This window comes from Vigna angularis, chromosome 1, assembly GCF_016808095.1.
Source record: "Vigna angularis cultivar LongXiaoDou No.4 chromosome 1, ASM1680809v1, whole genome shotgun sequence".
NCBI classification, from domain to species: Eukaryota; Viridiplantae; Streptophyta; class Magnoliopsida; order Fabales; family Fabaceae; genus Vigna; species Vigna angularis.
Window position 1 is genome coordinate 50153022 of NC_068970.1, and position 22713 is coordinate 50175734.

General features: G+C 32.8%; 3 protein-coding genes across 3 annotated transcripts; 2 read left to right on the top strand and 1 right to left on the bottom strand.

Annotated features, from left to right (window-relative positions):
- Positions 1–292: 292 nt before the first annotated feature.
- On the top strand, positions 293–3190 carry LOC108331356 (beta-ureidopropionase). The gene is made up of 6 exons (XM_017566009.2): positions 293–540; positions 904–1011; positions 1423–1611; positions 1701–1928; positions 2014–2238; positions 2693–3190. Exons 1-6 carry the CDS (start codon positions 424–426, stop codon positions 3056–3058), a joined length of 1233 nt encoding a protein of 410 aa, XP_017421498.1. The 5' UTR covers positions 293–423; the 3' UTR covers positions 3059–3190.
- Positions 3191–4873: 1683 nt separating this feature from the next.
- On the top strand, positions 4874–17839 carry LOC108344774 (protein EXECUTER 1, chloroplastic). The gene is made up of 13 exons (XM_017583267.2): positions 4874–5441; positions 5975–6091; positions 6230–6295; positions 6877–6983; positions 8526–8607; positions 10147–10950; positions 11117–11240; positions 11350–11519; positions 11877–11951; positions 12086–12178; positions 12300–12442; positions 17318–17392; positions 17510–17839. The coding sequence occupies exons 1-11, from the start codon at positions 5106–5108 to the stop codon at positions 12390–12392; spliced, it is 2067 nt and encodes a 688-aa protein (XP_017438756.1). The 5' UTR covers positions 4874–5105; the 3' UTR covers positions 12393–12442; positions 17318–17392; positions 17510–17839.
- Positions 17840–19686: 1847 nt separating this feature from the next.
- LOC108337219 (nicotinamidase 1) lies at positions 19687–21518 on the bottom strand. Its single transcript, XM_017573696.2, has 5 exons — positions 21279–21518; positions 20958–21141; positions 20376–20509; positions 20087–20272; positions 19687–19965 (listed from the first exon to the last, which is right to left on the bottom strand). Exons 1-5 carry the CDS (start codon positions 21417–21419, stop codon positions 19873–19875), a joined length of 738 nt encoding a protein of 245 aa, XP_017429185.1. The 5' UTR covers positions 21420–21518; the 3' UTR covers positions 19687–19872.
- Positions 21519–22713: the final 1195 nt, after the last annotated feature.

A 22713-nucleotide genomic window follows, 5' to 3' on the forward strand; every position in this document is an offset into this window, starting at 1 on the left:
GAGATTAAAATTGAATTTAAATAAATTAATTATCACAAGAGAGTAAATATTACATAATAAAAACAAAAATAGAATATTATCATATTTAATTATTTCTTACCCTCGAGCAAAATAATAGGGAATAATAACATTAAAAAATAAACACATTTACATGGACAGAGTTTTCAATTGTTATTATTTATTAATTATTGTATACAAACTTAGGTTATCCTTCGTTTGTTATCGATTGAATCCAGACACTAAATCACTCTTTGATTGTTATAAATTTATAATCGTCCCGTTTTAAAATAGCACGCAACGAAACAAAATAACAAAACAAGACCACGTGAATCCGATTGGTTCATCACACATCAAATTATTGTCCTTATTGTCATTTCATACTATCATAGCATTGCAATTCTGAACTGACGGTAAAAGTGGGAGATGGAGAACCGCCAGAACGGAGAAGCGAAGAAGGAAGAAGAACCAAAGGACTCTATTTGTGGATACGATTCTCTTCACCTTCTTCTCAAGGATAATCTTAATCCTCATCACTTTCAGGTATATATATATATTCATGCCACTAGTTCTGTTTCTATTTCACCTTTTCTCTTCTTTATATTGATTCAGTTGCTGGGTTTGTGGGATTTATTTTCCACATGTAATGGATCTGATTCTGGGCTTTCATAATCCTTTGACTTTTCACATTTAAGAAGGAATTTAACATTTTAACAATTTACCAGGATTTTCCAAGTAAATAAATCAACCAAATTTTGCATCTCCAACATCATTTTGAAAGCTATTCTAGCTTTACAGAAAATGGATCACGTGTCTTTCTTCTAAGTTGGTTTCATGAGTTGTTGCTTGAATCAATCGCATATTAAATTTGCATTTTTTTGCTCAGTGTTGTGTATCGTGTTGCAGGAAGTTAGCCGTTTGCTTACTGGGCTTAATTGTGGAAAAGCAATTGAAACAATTGCTCTCCCTGAATCTGCAACTGCCCTCTCTGTGGAGCATGGTTTTGATCTCCAGGTATGATACGATCCACTTTTCCCCGTATGAATTGTGTTTTCATTTTTCACAAATGAAAGGAATGTTGGATTGATTAAGTTAACTTGCTTGTGCATGTGTTGCATGAGAAAAAGAGAAGAAATGAATATAAGTATGCATTCAGGCATGCCTTATAGCAAAATGCTCTTTTTACTTTAATATCTCCTTTTTCTCATGCCTTCTGAGTACTCTAAATGAACTACGAACAGGGAACTGCTAATCTTTCTTTTCTTGTTTGTCTGTTGTCTGTTGAATCAATTTTGGAATCTATTAACTCTTTCTCATTGGTTAACTGATAATAGTTTTGGTTTAGTCCATTGATTAGCCACAGTATCTATCTTCTATACAAAAATTCTAACAGTTCATTTTGAACTTTAATCTGCTTTATTTCAGGCCTTTTCCTTTTCTGCTGACAAAGAACAGCTAAGGGAACCTAGAGTAGTAAGGGTTGGTTTGATTCAGAACTCCACTGCCCTTCCAACCACTGCTCACTTTGCAGACCAGAAGAAGGCTATCTTTGAGAAACTAAAGCCAATAATTGAAGCTTCCGGTTCTTCTGGAGTGAACATATTATGCTTACAAGTAGGTTTCCTATGTATGAGCATTTTTTGCCGATTGATTTCACACAGTTGATTGAAACTCTTCAACGTTTTCATATAATTCTTTTGCAGGAAGCGTGGATGATGCCATTTGCCTTCTGCACTCGAGAGAAAAGATGGTGTGAATTTGCAGAACCTGTTGATGGAGAATCAACAAAATTTTTACAAAGCTTTGCACTGAAATATAACATGGTCATCATAAGTTCAATTCTTGAGAGGGATATTAACCATGGAGAGGTTATATGGAACACTTCCGTTGTAATTGGAAATCACGGCAATATAATTGGGAAACACAGGAAGGTAATGCCTTAAGCTCTCTGCATCTAATTTTAATACCCAAAACCTCTCTTTCATCTATCTCATGAACACAGTTAACATTTGGCAGAACCATATACCCAGAGTTGGGGACTTCAACGAGAGTACATATTATATGGAAGGAAATACTGGCCATCCTGTATTCGAAACAGTATATGGAAAGATTGCCATTAATATATGTTATGGTAGACACCATCCTTTGAATTGGTTAGCCTTTGGATTGAATGGTGCGGAGATTGTTTTCAACCCTTCTGCTACTGTTGGTGAACTCAGCGAGCCAATGTGGCCTATAGAGGTTAGTAGTCCCTTTATATTACAGGAATCTTTTATTGCTTCTGGTTCTTATATTTTATGCAGAGCACTTACGTGATGGGTTATATATCCTTTTCTATAATGTTATGCTAAATTATATAGCTTGAGATTTAGCATGATATTTGTACACAAGTGATTACAAGAAAATTGAACTTAACTAAATTGTGGGATGCACTTCAAAGGGTATGGTGCAAAGTCCAATTATTGGTTGATATTTTATAAACTCTGTGATTTGTCATACATGCACATATATCTCTATTGCTATTTTCTAATCAACAAATATCACTTCCAACATGCGTTGAATTCAGAGGAATTTGCCTGTATAAGTTTTCCTGCTTCACCTCTGCTAACCAAATTTAGAAGCAGACAGATTTTGTACTTGTAGAATATGATATCAGACTAAAAGTATATGACTTGAAAGTGTCTTTGTTTGTCAGGCACGTAATGCTGCAATAGCTAATAGTTACTTTGTTGCTTCAATCAATCGCGTTGGGACTGAGACATTCCCCAATGCATTTACTTCTGGTGATGGAAAGCCAGCACACGCAGATTTTGGGCACTTTTATGGGTCCAGTTATGTTTCAGCACCTGATGCATCATGCACACCATCTCTATCTCGTTACAGGGATGGCCTTTTAATAACAGACATGGACCTTAACTTGTGTAGACAGTTTAAGGACAAGTGGGGTTTCAGAATGACTTCAAGGTACGAGTTGTATGCAGACACACTCGGCCGCTATGTGAAACCAGAGTTTGAGCCACAAGTCATCATTGACCCCTTATTGCATAGAAAGGCCTCCTAAACTGTGTTGTAATAATCCGTTAACTTGGGTTCACTGCTTATGGTTCAGGCCCTGTAGTATAACCAATGCGGTCAACCGTAAATTCTGTTGTATTAGATTCTGCTCTCAATGTTTCAACATGCATTGGTGTTTGATTTGGTGCACTTTAGCAGAAATCATATTCAGTTGTTTTCGAAGGTTGTTTAAGAAAACTTTAGAACAACTCTTCAAAAATTCAATTATAATTACACTAAACTACTAACTTCTGTAAAAAATAATTTAAGTCATATTTGAGATGACTTGAGATGATTTTCAATTAACTAATACTGTAATTTTCTTCCCAACAGTACTTAAAAAATTGAATTTTATTTTTAAAATAGAAAATATTTCAATGACGATAAAATGATTTTCTTCTTATTTTTGGTTGGCTATAGCTAAATTAAGCTCCTTGTCTTGTAAATTTGTACTTAAACAAGTTACTCCCTTAAATGTTAGAACTTGTTTGTTTTTTTAACATTAAATTCAACTACTGAGATTTAATTTTACTCTAAAAGTTTTAAAATTTCCCAAATTTTGTTTTCTAAAATATCTTTGCATTATATTTTGATAAAGAATTTCTACAATTCTAAAATATTGAAATGCATAACATTTAAATTATTACTTACTCAAATTTTTACATAAATAACATATTTTTTTCTTCAGGGTCAGAATTCAGTCTCTGGATAATCGATTTCTGAATTTTGATTTGTTTTTCAACCAGTTTTCTTCAAATCAAAGTTTAGAATTTTGTTATCGAAAAAATTGTTTTTTAATCAGTTTTCTCCTTATCACAATTCAAAATTTAGTTTTCGAAAAGCCGAATTCTAACCTAAAAATAAAAAATTTGTTATCTGTATAAATATTTCATACAGTATATTATCTATGTAATTCTTTTAAGTTCATATAGCTATTTGGGTTAAAAAAATCGCATTTTTTTCTAAATATTTTGTTTTGGATAGATTAATTTAAATTTTTTGTATTTTAATTTTTTTTAATAAAGTAATTGAATTTTTCTTTTTAGAATTTTTTTAAAAATAAATTTTAAAATTAAACTTTACAAAATATTAATAAAATTTAAATATTCAAATAATATTTAATAATTTATTTTTTCTAGTCTATATATATAGAAAAATAGAGTAAATTTAAATTTTCTTATTTTTTAAATGAATTTTAAATTTTACTATTTCAATTATTTGTAATAATTTCTGAAAATTCATTTTTTTTAATTTATTCATGCAAACAATCATTTGGCTTTTAAAAAAATTTAAAATTATCAAATAAATAAATTACTGTATCAGATAACTTTATCGAGACATAAGTTCGGTGAATTTTAATTTCTAATTTGTAAAATTTTATACTTTCTGTTCTGAAAAAGATGGTTTTTCTTTTAAACATTCACAGATAAGATAAGTTTGTGACATTTTCAAAATTTTCAATATGGTAACAGAACGTGATGTTTTTATAAATCTAAGATATAGTTTGCAATTTTTTCGTAAAATTGAACAAACTGGTAGAGCTCTAAATTTAAAAGAAGAAAAAAATTAATGACACTATGTGGTTTTGCCTAATCCATGGTTATTAATGGATAAAATATTGGGTTAGTGCCACCTGTTGGCAAATGTTTTTACCTTTTTGAATGACAACCCATTGACCCGAACCAAACCTATGAACACCAACCGTTAAAAAGAAAAATAAAATAAATGCGAAAATAAGTAAGAAAGAAGGAGAAGAAAAAGAAAAAGAAAAAGAAAATTGATCCTTATCCCTTGACGCTAGAAAATCTATGGAGGCATGAAGATCCGTCCCTCAAAATTTCACACCCAACTTTCTAGCCTCATGTTCCTTCGCATTCACTTTACATTCACATTCACATTATTTACTAACTAAACAGCAGCAACAACAATAATCTATCACCTCACCATTTAGCAACAACATCATCAACAGCATATTCTTTCCAATCTCCTTCCAACACATACTCTCACACACACGCATATCCATTCGTTCCTTTCACTCTCTCTCTTTCTCTCGCATGGCTTCCATGACCGCTCCAACCCTCACCTTCCCTAACCAGAAGCTTGCCGTTCCGTTTCCCGCGCGAACGCCGTCGCTCCTTTCTTTACCTTCCTTTTCTCCCTGCCGCTGCATCTCCTCCGACGACCGCAGCGGCGCCAAACGCGGTTGGGATTCCGTGCTGCACCACTTCTCCGAGGTCGCCAAGCGTGTCGATTCTTACTGGAAGTCCTTCGGGGACGCCGTCGAAGATCGTAGCCGCGCGGCTGGCCTCGACGAGGATTGGGATTGGGATCGATGGCGCCGGCATTTCGAGGAAATTGACGAGCAAGAGCGTCTCCTCTCAATTCTCAAGGTGCACTGCTTTTTTTGTTTTTGTTTTTCAATTCGCGTCCTCTAATTACGTGTAACTAATTTTTTTTATCGTGAATCGATTTTAATGCGGTTTTTTTGCTTCGAGAAAAAAATGAATTTATTTTCTGAGGAGTTTCAAAAGTAGTTCAGTATTTTTATTTTTTACTCAAGCAACTTTGTTTCGCTTAAATTAGGCATTCTGCCTAATTTAATTGACGGATGAAATTTGTTAGTGTGAAGATGGAACTGTTCCCGAAATGATTCCAAGTTACAAATTTTTGCTTGATGTGATTCCAAGTTACAAATTTTTGCTTGGATAACAGTTAATAGTCTTAAATGGGTGTTTTGCCAAAATTGAATGGCAAGTATTACATGAAGGAATCTATTATTAACGCTATCAAAGTTGTTTTACGTGCTCATGGTATATCGTATGATATACTTTTAAGATGGATTTGTTATATTTTGAACTCTCGTCTAAGTTTAATCGTTTTGGTTTAGTGAGAATTAATTGCTGACAGATTTTGTGCTTGACAGTCTCAGTTAAGTCGGGCTGTGTATTTGGAGGACTACGAAGATGCCGCCAGGCTAAAGGTGGCTTTTGCGGCTGCAGCTAACCATGACAGTGTTGGAAGAGTGATGTCTTATCTCAACGTAAGAATTTTGACTACATGATGCTCCTTTGATAGCCAAAACTTTTCCATACTAGCTACCAATTTTTGTTCTTTCTTTTTTAACAACCCCATTCATATATACATTTTAAATCTGTTTGTATGTTTTCCAAACTTCCAGAGAGCCATTAAAGAGGAGCGGTATGGTGATGCAGCTTTCTTAAGAGATAAAGCTGGCGCTGGACTTGTGAGTTCTGATAGAGTTGTTTAATGCAACTTGCATGAATATCTTTGCATTCTGGTGGAAATAGAATGTCAGATGTAATGTGAAAGGGTAGCCCTAGCAATACTTGTAGCTCTGGTTCAATATCTGTAACTTGGTTGCAAGTTTCTTTCAACCATCAAGATAAGACTTCCCTTTCTACTTTTTTGGTCATCAGGAGTTCATTTAAAGTGAATTTATTCTTAGACCTTGCAATTGGCCGTGGGATCTAATGACAGTCAATATTAGAAGATAGCAAATAAAAATCCATTTGTGAGCATGCTTGGTTTACTTTTTATAGTGTTTTTAGATTTTAGGGGGCGTTATTTCATTGGTTTTTATCATGGTTCTAGTTCATTTGCATGAGTTGCAGGATTTCATTCTTTATATATTTATTTATCAGAAAGATTGATGCCTTGATGTGACATTTTAGTGCCGTATGCTCTGCCAATAAACTGCACTGCTTTAAACATCTGAATTTGGTTTGTGATTTTGATTTTATATCTCTTGAATTTATCAATATTCAATAGAAGTTCTTTTGAATCGACTTGCATTTGCTGATGTAGGTGGGATGGTGGGCTGGTATTTCTGAAGATGTTAAAGATCCACATGGTCTAATTATTCGTATAACTCCTGAGCATGGAAGATATGTGGCAAGGAGTTATAGTCCTAGGTAATTTCTCCATGTTGGTGATAAAAGTGGGGTAGAATCTTAGCCTTTCGTGAATTGAAAAGAAAAACTTACTTTGTTATAGGACTAAAGGAGGTACTCTACCATTTATGCTTTGTGCTAATGAGGAATGGCTTATGTGAATGTGTCTGATATATTTAGGTTCAGGGTTACTCCACCTTCTATTAGGAATAACTTAATTATTGTTTATATTGTAACTCATTTCTAATTATTCCAAACTAAAACGTAGGAACTGTGATCTTTTGTTCGGATTAATTTAACCCATTTTTGTGATTATTGTTTCTGTTAGTCTTAGCCACAAAGTAGCTTTTGTGTGTTTATGAATCCCATATAATAAGCTCATCCAAACATGGTCAAAAATTCAAAGTGCTTTATAATTCATAAATGTCTATTGTAGCAGCATATAAACTCAAATAAGTTTAGGAATATGGACCAGCTTATGTGCTTATACTCTTGTAGCCTTAGTTTCTTTATGCATAAATAATGATTCAGGGAGATCAGTTAGTCACTGTTAGATTTCTGCCTCAACCAATTTCCCTCCTCGTTGTTAGAGGTGGCCTATAGTTATATGTATTCTACAGAGTGTGAAATTGCATTAGCCAACTGTCCCCTAGTTAGATTAAGATATGATAGTCATCAGCTATGCATATTTTGTCTGATTGAACAAAGGATTAAACATATTCAATTTGATCTATTTCTTGCCATCTGCCTTATTAGTTTGGTTAACCTTTCAACATTCTCTCCATTTTGTCTGTTCACACTTATGATAATGACTTGAAATGAAACATCTTTCTCTACTACCATGTTGTTTTAACATTTTGTTCCTGATTACTACAGAATAGTTGTATATGAGACTGAACTTAATGTATGTATTTTGTATATTTCACGTGTTCATAAACTAAAATAAAAGGTTGGATTGTCAGGGAGTAATGATATTGTTATTCTAATCTTAGAGAAGTTTGTTGAATGACGTAACTATGAGAGTATTGCATTGCCTTGCCTTCAACCCTCATCATTTTTATTGTTTCTGTTCTGTAATGAGCTAATTTAGAGTCTGATTTGTCTATCTTTACTAACCTTGTCTTTGACTCTCTTTTAAAAATTTAGCTGGAATTAATTTTAAATTGCTACAGGAATCAATAGCTATAGCTTTTAACCAATTTGATGAGCTAACAGTTTATTCTCCATGCTTTCTTTGGCACTGAATAATATTGAAATTTGAAATAATTATTATTATGGGAAATCTTAATGGTGAATTCTATGAATCTGGTTGTTATATGCTCACATTATCATTTGATAAAATTGTATACACTCATTCTTTGTGTAGATTTACGTGTGCAAGTATTTACAATGGCATTTGTTGTCTTTGCTGAAATCTTTCTTATGGAATTAATTTATTATTTACTTGCCTTGTTTTAATTTTCTTATAAACTTTGAGGAATATCTGTACATGAAATATTTTAGGTGAGCCTGCCACTGCCTTGTTGTCTTTCTGGTGTTAACCCGTTTACTATATTTTTTTAGGCAACTTGCAACATCTGCAGCTGGCATTCCTCTATTTGAAATTTTTCTTACAATGGATAAAACAGGTGAATTCAAGTCACAGGTATCTCTTCTTGACTGACCCATAATTTCTATTGTACATGCGGGATCTTCACTATATAAACAGAAAGCAATCTTCTCTAAAATTTGATCTAAATTATGAGTTTTCATAAACAAAACATTGTGCTCTATCTGGATTCTGTTCTCTTATGTAAAATCTGAATATATGGGTATGCTAAGGACCACCTTCTATGTTTACTGTCAAACAAGTTTTCTGCTAATTATTCAGTTTAAAATATCCTTGGATGATGGAATAGTACGTGGGATTATATTCAAGAATGAAGCATATTGCATCTAATTCATAATCCAGATAAAGCAACCAATTTGGATTATTGATGGGGTGGTGCCGAGTTGTATTTTTATTAATGGAGCACTTTTGGGTTGAATTTCTTTCTGGTGTTAGATTCAAACAAACTTCAGCAGTGTTACTTCCTTGTGTTTGCATTATCTTAGGTTTTAATGGACATACATTCTCAGATTAGTGAAGTTTCTGCACTAAGGTGCCTCTATTCAATGATTTTGAGCTCATGGCTTCATGCTGAGTTTCCCTAAATACAAAGTTGTATTTTGTCCATTTTAACTTGTATTCTTCTGGGTTAAAAATGAGGCAAAACTAATTTGAGTCTTATTCTTCACCTTGTAGCTTTGCTCCTTATTTGATGAATTAAAATGATTGTTTTGGAAATTTATGGTGTCTGTCTGACCTGAAGTGCATATTCGCTTAAGGGATATGCTAACCTACCCCCTTCATGTGTAGCAAGTAGATTAGCACTTTACACAGTTTTATTAGAAAAAAATCAAAACAATTTTACTCAACTTAAAGCAGTTAAATTCCTATATTTTAGTAATTAAAAAACTGGTAGTTTAATAGGTAATTGTTTATCTTCCATACTAGTAATTATCAACCATATAAATCTTTCTCCTTAGCTACTAACCTTGGACTTTTCTCTCTTTATTTTATAATGATTAAACATACATTAATTTACTTTTAAAAAAATAATGAATTATTTTTAAAATTGTAATAAAAATTCCATAAATTTTCTATCATTTGAAATTAGTAATAATATGATCATAATCATGGCATGTAATTTTTTATCATCATTGATGTCTGAAATTATGTAAGGATTACTGATTAAACAAGATTTATGAATTTTAATTGATAAAATTTTTTACAAGAGAAGAAGGTTTAAAGATTTGGTTGGTATTTAGTTAGAAAACTATTTATGAGGATGGTTGCAATCCTGAGAGAGACAACTATTAATTTGATTAATAAGGTTGTTAAATGACATTGTCACTGAATTTGAATATGAAGAGGTAAAGATGATTTGTTTGTACAATTAAAGTATGAAGAGTGCCACCTGCACATGAAGGAGATTAGTTATACGCCTACATACAGGAATTCTGCAATAGCCAGTGTGAAGTAGACTAACAATTGTAATAGTCATTTTTCTATTAGTAATTGTATTAACACTAATACGAAACAGTCTTTATCTATTACTTGTCCTATAGCAATACTACAACAGGATATTCTTTTGATTTTCAGGCGGTGTACTTAAAGCGGAGAGGGGCCTTCCATGGACCCCCAACAGCGTCTTCTAAAACATTGGATGCTACTGGGAGACTGAGTTCAATGGAATCTACTGAAGACAAAAGTGAGTTGTTTGTTGTGAGTACTGAAGAACCAGAAAATGGTGATGATAGGAATGATGGCAATGATCCAGCGGAGGGAATGCCTGGATTTCAGAATGTCTTGAAAGATATGATTCCTGGAGTAAAGGTGAAGGTTTTCAAGGTCATAACTCCAGAGAAAGTAGACACTGATCTATCTGATGTGATTGAGCAGATAATTGAGGATGAAGATGAAGATGAAGATGAAGGAAGTGATGAAGATGAAGATGAAGACGAAGAAGATGAGGATGATGAAAATGATGATGATGAAGACGAAGACAGAGAGAAAGAAAAAGATGTAGAAAATCTAGAACTTGAAGATATTAAATCTGAGACTGAGCAGGAGGGAGATGATGAGATTGAAGTAAACGCTGGTATGGGAACTTTTGAGCGTGAAGAACAGAATGAATTTGCTGTTAAAATTGCTATTGGTGGTCTTGTGCAGAAACTTTCAAGTAATCTATCCACTAGAGATTTGCTTCGAGTTCCTGCTAAGCTGGATATGAAGGGGTGTAGTTCATTTTCATTTACTGTTGAAAAAGAAGTCAATCAGCCTATTGGTCTTGACAAAGGAAAATCTTCATCTGATAAATCAGCTAAGTTTCAAGGTCGTCGCAAAGTTGATCATGTGATTTTTGACTTTGCTAAATTTATTGGCAGGGGGAAGATACCATCAAAGGTATAAGAAGTTGAATATATATATATATATATATATATATATATATATATATATATATATATATATATATATATATTGCAAATTATTTTTCTTTTCAAAATTCAATATCTGGTTGAATCTATCCATGAGTCGCTTAGACTATGATGGTTTTGCTTCAATCTTTTAGGTGCTGAAAGAGGTGGGAGAATTGATAAATCTCACACTAAGTCAGGCTCAAAACCATCACCAATTATCCGGGTCAACTATTTTCAATCGCATCAAAATACCAACTTCTTTTGATCCTTTAAATGGTGATTTTCTATAGAATTTGTCAATTTGGTCACCACAAGGTGCTGAATGTAGGATGTATTTAATCTGCAGCACAGTGTAAAACATGTAATGTATTTTCATTTTAATCAGGTCTGTACATTGGATCACATGGACTTTACTCCTCTGAAGTTATTCATCTAAGACGTAGATTTGGACAGTGGCAAGAGGACAATGGAGCCAAGGAACCTTCAGATCTTGAGTTTTATGAGTACGTAGAAGCTTTAAAGCTAACAGGAGATCCTTATGTACCAGCCGGCCAGGTAATATTGTAAACTTTACTAAAACAATGATTATTTTTTCATCTACATGCTTTGCTACTTTGTGAGGAGGTGTTAAATTAGCAACCTCTGTATCTGCGGAAAATGCAGTTTTTAATCATACTAGCAAAAACTGAGATGTTGGTGGTGCTGAGATATGCTTTGTGATCAATAGTTTCTTTTACCTTCATCATGAGTATTTACTGGATAATTTTTTCTTTTTCTTTAGGAAACTCTATATTGGCTGAGATAGTTTGGTACTTTTGTCTGCAATAGACTTGCATTCTCTTTTTGATACTAAGCTTCTCATCGTGCTGTCTGTATCATATAGATCTCATCATTTATGTTCCTTGACCTTAGGTGGCATTCCGCGCAAAAATTGGAAAGAGGTATCAACTACCTCATAAAGGGATAATACCTGAAGAGTTTGGTGTGGTATGGAACTTTTCTTGAAGATATTAACTCTCTGGTCCTCCCCTCCCCCAAATTTTTAGTAAATTGGTGTTAATTCACTAAAGATTAGATTATTATTTTTCTGTATTCTACTCCAATATTGTTGTAATTTTCAGATTGCTCGCTACAAAGGCGAAGGGAGGCTGGCTGAGCCAGGGTTTCAAAATCCCCGATGGGTTGATGGTGAACTTGTGATTCTCGATGGAAAGGTTTGTATTCTTCAATCTTGTCTTATTATTTTATCCTTTTTCTGTTGTAATCTGAAATTATCCTTTCTTACCTTTGTGCAAATGTTTCTGATTGCAACATGCCTTTTGTTGATTTTACCAGCACCTAAAAGCAGGCCCAGTTGTTGGATTTGTGTACTGGGCCCCTGAGTACCATTTTTTGGTCTTCTTCAATCGGCTCAGGCTTCAACAATAGGATTTTGTTCATAATGTCAGACTTGTAAATTCTTTCTTCAGATTCTCAGCGTAAGTTCTCATCAAAGATCCATGGGTCATGGAAGTAGTAACTGATGGATTTTGTTTGCTGCATAAGTTTTTTTTCTCTTTTTCTTGTTCTTTTTATTTTATTTTTCCCTTTCAAGCTAGGAAATGATATTGTTAGCATGGCCAGTGAATAAATATGTGAAACATAAAATTTGTTTACAAATCTGCATATGATATAAAGGTGGAACAAAATGCTTGTATTTATATAACAATTTGGTCTGCCTTATTTATTATCAAGCCCAATAAACGTTTATGTTTTTAAGGTGTGTTAGCCTCATGACCAACCTATTTATTATTTTTGTAATTTTTGTAATATATAACAACATTTGCTACAATTGGGTTTAATGGGAACCTAAAAGGCCCAATCCTATTTGAAGATTATGTATTGTAGGCTATTAGATATCTTATCTTTATGTTTTATCTTTACTTTGTTATTATTCTTTTGCGTGTACTAAGTAAACCTATCAATGATACATTTTTGCTAATGATTCCTCTACATTAGTGTCTCAACGTGATGATCTCAATTGCTTTCGCAAGCATGGAAAAGGACGTCATAAGTGTGACCATTGTGGTAAGCCAGGCCACAGGTGTTATGCTTACATTGACGTCCTCCTCGATCTGTTGTTGTTGTTTAGACTGATCCTCCCTCATAGTCACCTGTTGTGGATCCTTCTTCATCTAATATCACTAACAAATCTATTGTTATCAATAACTTTCTGAAATGGTATGAGGATCAACAACCTTCTAGTTCCAATGTTTTTGTAGCACACACAGGTACATCTTTGGTTTGTCTGACACTATCTTCTTCTCTCGGTCTTTGGGTTCTTGACTTAGGAGCCACTAATCACATTAATGGTAACAAATCTTTGTTTTCCTCTTTATCCTCTCTGGATAATTTACCTTGTTACAATGGGTGATGGATCTAGGGTTTTAGCTCATGGTACTGGGACTATTAACCTTTTTCCATTGGTAATGTTCTTTATGTCTATGGGTCTCCTTTTAACTTATTATCCATTAGTCATTTAACTTGTTCTCTTGATTGTGTTATTTCTTTTACCAAACATTTTGTTTGTTTATATATCTGGAGTTCGAGACAAGTGATTGGCATCGGATGTGAGTCTCATAGTCTTTATCATCTCCGTCCTTCCACACATGTTGGCACAATTGTGGAGTCTCATAATCTTCTTCATGCTTAGTTAGGTCATCCCAGTCTTGCCAAATTATAGCAGTGTATTCCCAGCTTATCCAAGTTATCCAGTTTGGTGTGTGACATAATTGTAATTCCTTTCCTCGTAATGTCTCATAACGTGTTTCGTCCCCTTTTGTCTTAGTTCACTCTGACATTTGGAGACTTAGTTGTGTTAAGTCTAATTTAAGTTTTCAATATTTTGTTACTTTTATTGATGATTATTTCATATGTACTTCATTGTTTTTATTGAAAAATCATTCTCAATTATTTATATATTTCAATCTTTTTTTAATGAAATTAAAACTCAGTTTGGTGTTTTTATTCGGACTTTGCAAAGTGTTGCGAATATCTTTTCCATTCTTTTAAATAATTTATTGCTTCTCATTTTCCATTCTTTTAAATAATTTATTGCTTCTCATTTTCCATTCTTTTAAATAATTTATTGCTTCTTATGACATTCTCTGTCAAACTTCATGTGCTTATACACCTCAACAAAATGAGGTGGATGAGCATGGAATCTTATTGAAACAAACACTTTTAGTTTATGGTGAGGTTCCTCAATATTGTTGGGTGATGCTATTCTTTATTTTATCTCATTAATCGTACACCCTCTGTCGTTTTGGATAATAAAATACCTCATTTTATTTTATTTTCTAATGAATCTCTTCATCCCTTACCTGTAAAAGTTTTTGGATCTACATGTTTTATTCATAATTTTAGTCCTGGTCTTGATAAGTTATCTCCTCGATCACTCAAATGTGTTTTTCTCATTATCTTAATCGTTTTTTTGTTTCTGTAGATGTCACTTTCAATGAGTCTCCTTTTTACTTTAAAGGTCATTCTTCTTCTGATATAGCCATGTCTGCTCTTCAACAATGGCCTCTTCATTAACTAGATGTCAAAAATGTGTTCTTCAATGGAGATTTGTAGGAAGAGAATTATATAGAGCAACCTCCATGATGTGTTGCTTAGTGGGAGTCTTTTGGGTTGATATGTTGTGTTTGCAAATCTTTATACGGTCTAAAACTGTTTCCTAGGGCCTGGTTTGGAAAATTTAGCAATGTTGTTCAACAATTTGGTATGACTTGGTGTGAGGCAGATCGTTTAGTCTTTTATCGTCACTCGAGTGTTGGATGTGTCTACTTCATAGTATATGTTGATGACATCGTTCTCACCGGCAATGACAACCATGGCATCTTCCAGATGAAACAACATCTTTGTCACCATTTTCAGATCAAAGATCTTAGCAAACTATGTCGATGTTCACTTGTCTATTGATAAGTTAGATAGCACTAATTATTTGACTTGGGCATCATACATTAAACTTTGGCTTGAGAGTCAATGTGGTAAGCTAATTTCTTAATTCTCCATATGAAGATCATTGGAATATAGTTATCCGTATATTAAAGTACATTAGAGGATCTCTTGGAAAAGAGTTGTTATGTGGTTCAAATAACCATACAAGAGTTGTTATATGGTTCAAATAACCATACAAGAGTTGTTATATGGTTCAAATAACCATACAAGAGTTGTTTGTTATTCAGATGCTGAATGGGTTAATCTAGAAGAAGATCTACATCTGAATATTTTGTCTCCATTGGTGGTAATTTGATCTCTTGAAAAAGCAAGAAACAAAGTATTGTGGCAAGATTTAATGTAGAAGCAAATTATAGAGCTATGGCCTCAACCCTTGTGAGCTTGGTTGTTTTAAGCAATTGCTTAGAGAGTTACAATTTAAAGATGTCACTCAAATGACACTTAAATATAACAATCAAGTTGTTCTTCATATTAGTTCTAGTCATGTCTTTCATGAGAGGGGATTGAGTTTATTTCATTCGAGAGAAGGTTGTATCGAGAGACATCAAGATTGAGTTTATTAACTAAAGTGATCAAATAATAGATATTTTTACTAAGTCTTTATGGGACTGAGAATTGATTATATTTGTAACAAATTTGGTATTATGATTTGTATGCAAGGAGAGTGTTAGATATATTAGATTATTAGATATCTTAAATAGATATCTTATATTTATTTTTTTATCTTTAATTACTTTGTTATTATTTTTATTTGTATTTTGAACTTAGCCTATATTCCTTTAATATAAATATAATAAATATCCTGTGTATTTTCTACATAAGGGAGATTATTCCCATATTGCTTTTCACTAAAACTATATTCAATAGTCGAGAGCATTTTGTTTAAATTCAAAAGCAAAATATAATAAACTCCAAAAGACCTTAATTTGAAGCATATGTTATGTAACCTTTGAGAGAAATCTTTATATCATGTTTTTTAAGTTTTAGAACTTGGAAATGGAGCAGAATCTACCTTTTGACTTGTTGGCAACACATATAGGTGATAAATAGCTGCCAGCAAATCTCTATTAAATTATTACATTGAATTGAAGTAATGTAATATAATTGTAAATCCAGAATCAAAGGCGTATACTATGAAATGGGAATCATGAGAAGATTTGTCACTGCGTTGCTTTTCTTTTATTTGTGAGTAATGAAACTTGTGTGACACTTCTGTACGATTATCTAAAAAATTAACTAAACCTCTATATCCTATTATTCTGATTTGGCAGTTTGATCTAACAACAGCTATATCAGTATCTATTTGCTCTGTTAGACCATTTTTCTAGTGCCTTGCTGCTGCTAGATAGAAGAGTAGGAGTTTCATTAGTAATTGCCATGTTTTCATCCTAAATGAGTCCGTGCCTGTTCCGAGGATCAAACACAAAGGCCAAGGATGATATGACTACACGTGGTTTTGGTTTGAGTCAATGATTATAGCTCAAACTACTAAAAATAGGAAAAGGAATGCAACAATTTTTTTTTCTGGGAGCAATTGATATTATACACTACTTGGTAGATATAGAGCAGAAGACACTAGATCATAATGTGAGTCACCGATTACCTCATTAACAGTTACAAGGTCAACTGAAAAGGCAGCTGGTTCAGAATATTCTGTTAGGGATATAGCGGATGTCTAAAGGATAGGCGAAGGTTTCAGTTTCTCAAGTCAATAATTGTTGGAAAGAAGACATGGAAAGGATTAAGAGATGACTAAATTAACGACTGAATTCAAAGATTGTAGCATCAGCTGATAATACTACTTAGGATTAGAAGATTGTCTTATAAGGTTGATCATTAATAAAGATAAAATACTTATTCTATGATCTAAAAGCTCTGTTCCATCAAGTGCATCCCAAAATTTTGGGGAAGAAAATTCGGGTTAAGCCATGGATGAAATGGATTATGATCCATCTTCTTCCATTATGTTCCTTTCCTATTCAAACTCAACGGTGGAATAATTTCTCCTTCCACTTCATGCCTTTACATTCCACCCTTTACTACCAATCCACAGATGGCCTTGAACACTATGTAATACTCTAGTCCCTATTACACATTAAAGCAATCAATAATTATTTACTCGCTTTTAATATGAAGCTTTATGTTTGGTCAGAAGACAGCAAAGAACTATTAAATGGACTTTCTGGTTTCAAATTTCGATTGCTGGGTTGCTAAATATTTAAGTTTTTTATTCTGTATATTTTGGTTTTGGTTTCTAGTGAAATTGTCATGAAGTGTATGGGTGATTCTAAATATTTAAATTGTTAACCGTATCATGTTGGAAATTTATTTAATATGTCTAATTTGTATAGGTTCTAGGTTTTTTGGAATGCTAAAACTGTGCTTCAATGGAAGATATCATCAATCACTGCAGGGTTCCATTTGAGGTATCCATTGTCTTCACTTCAACTACGTGTAGGTGTTTCATGATTCTTTCCGTGAACATGAATTTTCTCTGATTGCTGATTTTGTTGTTTGGCTTTCTATCTGACTCTGATGTACAGCTTTAAATATTTTAACCACTAGCTTTCTGCCGAGTAGCAGAGACTGAGCAATGGGCTACTTGTCTAGAACTCAGATGACTGGTATCTTAAGCATTGGTAGGTGTAGCTTGACTAACTATAGACTGAAGAGGGATTAGTAATACCAGCACCGAAGCACAATGTACTAGTCTTCATTCCATCAACTTTGTACATTGTTCCTAGTTTTTCTTATAAGTTATATATGTATCATAAAATTCATAATATCATTGTTCTTTCTGTTACGATGAGATTTTCATCACAATTTTTTCTTCTTACCTTGAATCCTATTATGAGGTTTTTGGCTTTATCTTCCTCATTAACTCTTATATCTAGTCAACAAATTGAAGGTGCTCCGAAATATGAAGCCAAATTTTGAATACAGAAATTTGATGACAACTGTAGTTGCCTTCCTTTTCCATCTCACATGAGGATGAGCTTAGCAGAGTATGCCCAGTTAGTTCATATCTTGTACTGAATTTATTGACGCATAATTACTTGTTTGGAAAACTGAACATAGGTGAAGGCTAGCACGGGAAGGTAGTCAGTTATATCTCCCTCATCGTGAGAAACTCCGAAAACTGTTAGATCTCGTTTACTCTAAATCAATGATCCAGGTTTTTCTTTCACTTTTTATTTTCAATGACTCCCTTTTTCCCAATCTCTGCCTCTCTGTCAAAACACCTAACCTAACCCTAAAATTCCAGACGGAGAAACATAGAAGGGAGGAGGAAGGCCAAAACAATGATGACCGTGTAATTCTGATGAGGGATATTCGATCCTCAGACAAAATATCACAACCACCATTGTTTGGTGATTTTGTTGTCTTGATCCATGTATTTGGCATTGATGTTAGCGGTCGTCGACTGTGCCAGGGAGTGTCAAGTTTATTTTGGAACTCACTCTCCCAAAGCTAGTGTTGGAGTAGGAGAGATCCAAACACAAGCTGGTAGGGACACAAGGAATGTGAGAGGAGCAAACATGAAGAGAGAGAGAGAGAGAGCAAAATGAAAAATAAAACAAGAAAGAAAAATCTTAAAACTTAATTTTTGAAGTATATATAACATATAAAATACTCTCACTTTACGGATAAACGATTGATTGATGAGCTTTCTTTGACTACCCTACGTTGTGACATTGTAAGAAGAACTGCAAACATTTTTGAAAAGTGGAAGGAATAGAAAAACAAAAGTGATCCAAAGTGATGTCAAACTTTAGTAAATACATTTACTCGTTTGTTTTAGTTGTAGACCATTCCACTTGTTTGGTATGTTGTTACACTCTTGAAAATAAGGTAAACGTGGAATGGAAGTGAAATTGGATGCTAAATAGGATTAAAAGAGGATGTTAAAAAGACTTATTATTTGAAGGATGAGAGATCGTAAAACACATTAAATGATAGGAAAATGTTTCTTGAACAACCATTTTTGACAACATTTAGACACGCGCACACGTGTCAAAATCTGAGTGGTCCAGTTGAAAAAATTAAATGAAAATGGACCACTCAGATTTTGACACGTGTGCGCGTGTTTAAATGTTGTCAAAAATGGTTGTTCAAGTATCATTTTCCTAAATGATAAAACGATGATTTATACATATCATTTATATTTCTTTTTTATATAAGTAAAATCATATCGTTTGACATCATAACTTTAAATTCTCACTGAAAAATCAATTACCATTAAAATTCCTACCTTTTGACTATATATAATTTACACATTCACTTGGATTAAAAAAATTTCATTAATGATACTTAGCTTTTCTATTATCTCTTGCGATTTCAACTTTCCTAACTAGATCATTTTATGTTGTTGAAGTGAATAATTAGTAAATATGATTCAATATTAAAAAGTATTAATACTGTTATTTTTTTAAAGTATTAAATATTATCTAATACTAAAAAATAAAATTATAAAATATTATTGATATTTAAATTTGACTAATACTTTTTTGGTAAAATTTAATCATAAAACTTTATATTTTAGTATAAAATCCCAATTTAAAATATTTATTCTAAAGAAGAAATTTAGTTACTTAATCTAAATAAAGAAAAATATTTCAATTGTTTTCCAAACAAGATATTTTAAAAAGAGTAAAGAATTTAATTATAAATAATTTAAATATCATAGATTTTTCAATTTTTGTTTGGAGTGGTTGAAATCTCCGGCACAAACACGAGCGAAAATTTTTATTTAGCAATAAACCTTATGTACATAATCCCTTATAACTTATCGGACCTACCATATGTATATGTATCATTAGATACCTTTTACAGAGAACTTATTCATAAGTAGTACGTTCCAAACTCCAAACATAACCTGAAAAATATTACAAATCACGTTTATATATTAAACCTTCTCAGGTGCACCAATTAACACTTCCCTTGCTATTTTGGCTCCCCTTTCTTTGGCCATATAGAGCCCTACGTGATGCATAAACTCCTGCAAATGACAGACATCACCAGAATGCATTAAACATATAACTTAACTTCTGCACATCGTGAATCACTTTTGGAGCAAACACATTCTATATTCATGAACAGTCATATATGTATGTATGTACCTGTGGATGTGCCCAAGCTCCTTTGGTATCTGTGGCTACTTCCAGAGGGATATCAAAGGTAGCACAGCCACGTGAATACACCACCACGTTTTCTAAAGGATTCAGAAAACCACGATTTTTTGCTGACATTGTGGAACATACAAAATCTAGAACACAGATATCTGTGCACACACCTACAACCACCAGCTTCACCGAGATAGAAACTAAATGAGTTAATGGTTTCAAGAAAACGATTTCACATCTTCATGCCTAAATAGTACAACATTAGAATAAATAAACAAACACTCACTGTTGTTATCTTATTCTTTTTCACCCAATCTACAAAAACGTTAGTACCATCTTCTTCTATTGAGCCCACATATCCGTCAAAACAATCCTTTCGCCTTATTGTTACATTTGCTTCATTCTCCAGCCATCTTAACTCTGAGACCAAAAATAACAAGACATGCCATGAGCTCAGAGAGAAAGTATGTTGAGGAAGAATGATGTTTGTAAACTATTCTTCGTCTCAACGCTTAAGCAATTAAACAATGTTGAACTTTTAAACCTATCAAAACTTCCAATCAATTTCAACTGAAAGTAAAACAGATATTCAAAAGAGAGTGGTTTTTATCTATGATTGATCTAAGATTTTCAACAAAATTAGTTTCAAACTGTAAATTAATTCTATCTATGATTGATCTAAGATTTTCAGCAATCTATCGCCAAAATTTACAAGTATTTCCACTCTGCAGAACTGGGTTAGTAATATCATTATTTTGAACTCCAAGGAAATCCATTTGAAACTTTTTTGGTAGTAATAAACACCATTAATGAGAATTGTGTCAGAAAATGAAAATATATGTCAATATCTGAATAACTAATTGCTCACCAGGAACCAGATTTGATTCATCAGAGCCAATAATACAGTGAGTGGGATAAGGATCCTCTGGCTTGTTAGGATGGTGAGAATCCAAGAAAGCCATAACTGGCAATTTCTTCTCACAGAATACTCTAGCTAGCCTTGCTGATTCATTGATCATTCCCCGAATCTGTCTATTGGGTTCTCTTGGAGCCTGAAAATTTCATCCATATATCTATAATCTTTGGTGCAGCAAGAATATTTAGATTATAAAGATTGAAAACATTAAAGATACACGCACACAGTCACACATAGACATGAGGGTATATGAAAGGAATCTAAAGCAGATACCAGATTTCCAGCACCAACTGTGCAGAAGCCATTTATGATGTCCACAAGAACAAGACCATTTACTGTATCTTCAGCTAAAACTACCGATTCCTGCTCCAGAGGAATCTCCTTCTTTAGGAGTTCAACTGTCTGTGACACCATTTTGGTTTTCACTTACCTGATAATTTCAGAGATGCCTAAAAATTGTGTGTATTCAATGTCACGGACAGATTTTTAGTGAAATCTTTATTTTATAACGCAGAATAAGTATACAAGGTGGTGAACATGATCTGCATAGTGTTATCCGTGACTCAGTCAAGTGGAAATGTCAAAGAAAGGATAATGACGTAGATTTTTCCAATATAGATATATGTTTTAGAGATACTTCTATATAAAGATTTCTAAAAGAAATAATAAAATAAACTAAAACTTTTAATTTAAAATTTATTTATTTACAAATTAAAGATTTTAATTTTTTCTATGTATCTGTCATCTAAAATTTTAAAGACCAAGTAAAAATTACTAAAAATAAAAGACACCTTGGATTTTTTAAAATTTAGTCTAAATCTAATTTAAATTCAATAAAATAGATTGGATCTATTTTAAAAAATCCACTTTAAATTCAAATTTTAATCTAGGTCATTAGTTAGATCTAGATTTTTTGAATTCAATTTAAGTTAAATTTAATTTATATTGAATTCATTATGTCACTTAAATTAAATATAGTGAGATATCGATTTGACTATTAAGTTTATTAGACAGAAACCATATTGATTTAACTTGATTTTGACTTGTGTTAATTTTGATTTAGTTCACTTATCTTAAGTTCTCTAGTTACCTCTCTTCAAGATAAGCTAGAATTGAATTTATTATGTCTCACAATATAAAAAAAAGTCAACGTTAAAAATAACCGGTGACATTGTTATAAATAAATGCTTAAGTTAGATATCGGAAATGTTAATTTTCCGACATCGAATAGGCATATGACGTCAGAAAAATAAAATTTTGACACAAATTGTTGTTGGAAATTCAATTTTTTGATGTTATATAGTTGTATGAATCATTACAACCTAAACAGAAGTGACCCTTAGGCTGTCAAAATACGAATCAGACGTCAGAATTTTGGGGTTTTCGATTTCAATTGAAGTTGAAAATTCTCTTTTTTGACGTTATATAGTTGCATGAATCATTATAACCTGAATAGAAATGACCTTTGGACTGCCAAAATACAAATTAGACGTCAAAAACCCCAAATTCTAACGTCAATTGACATTGGGAATTCTCTTTTCGACGTTATATGTCTAGTAAATTTGGTGAATTCATTAAAACGTTTGGTGCGTAGGTGTAAATTTTACTCACATAAGACGTCTGATAACCTTGATTCTGACTTCAAATGCCCATAAGATGTCAGACTCTATGTTTCTCGACGTCATGTATCTTGTAAAATTTTTGTAAA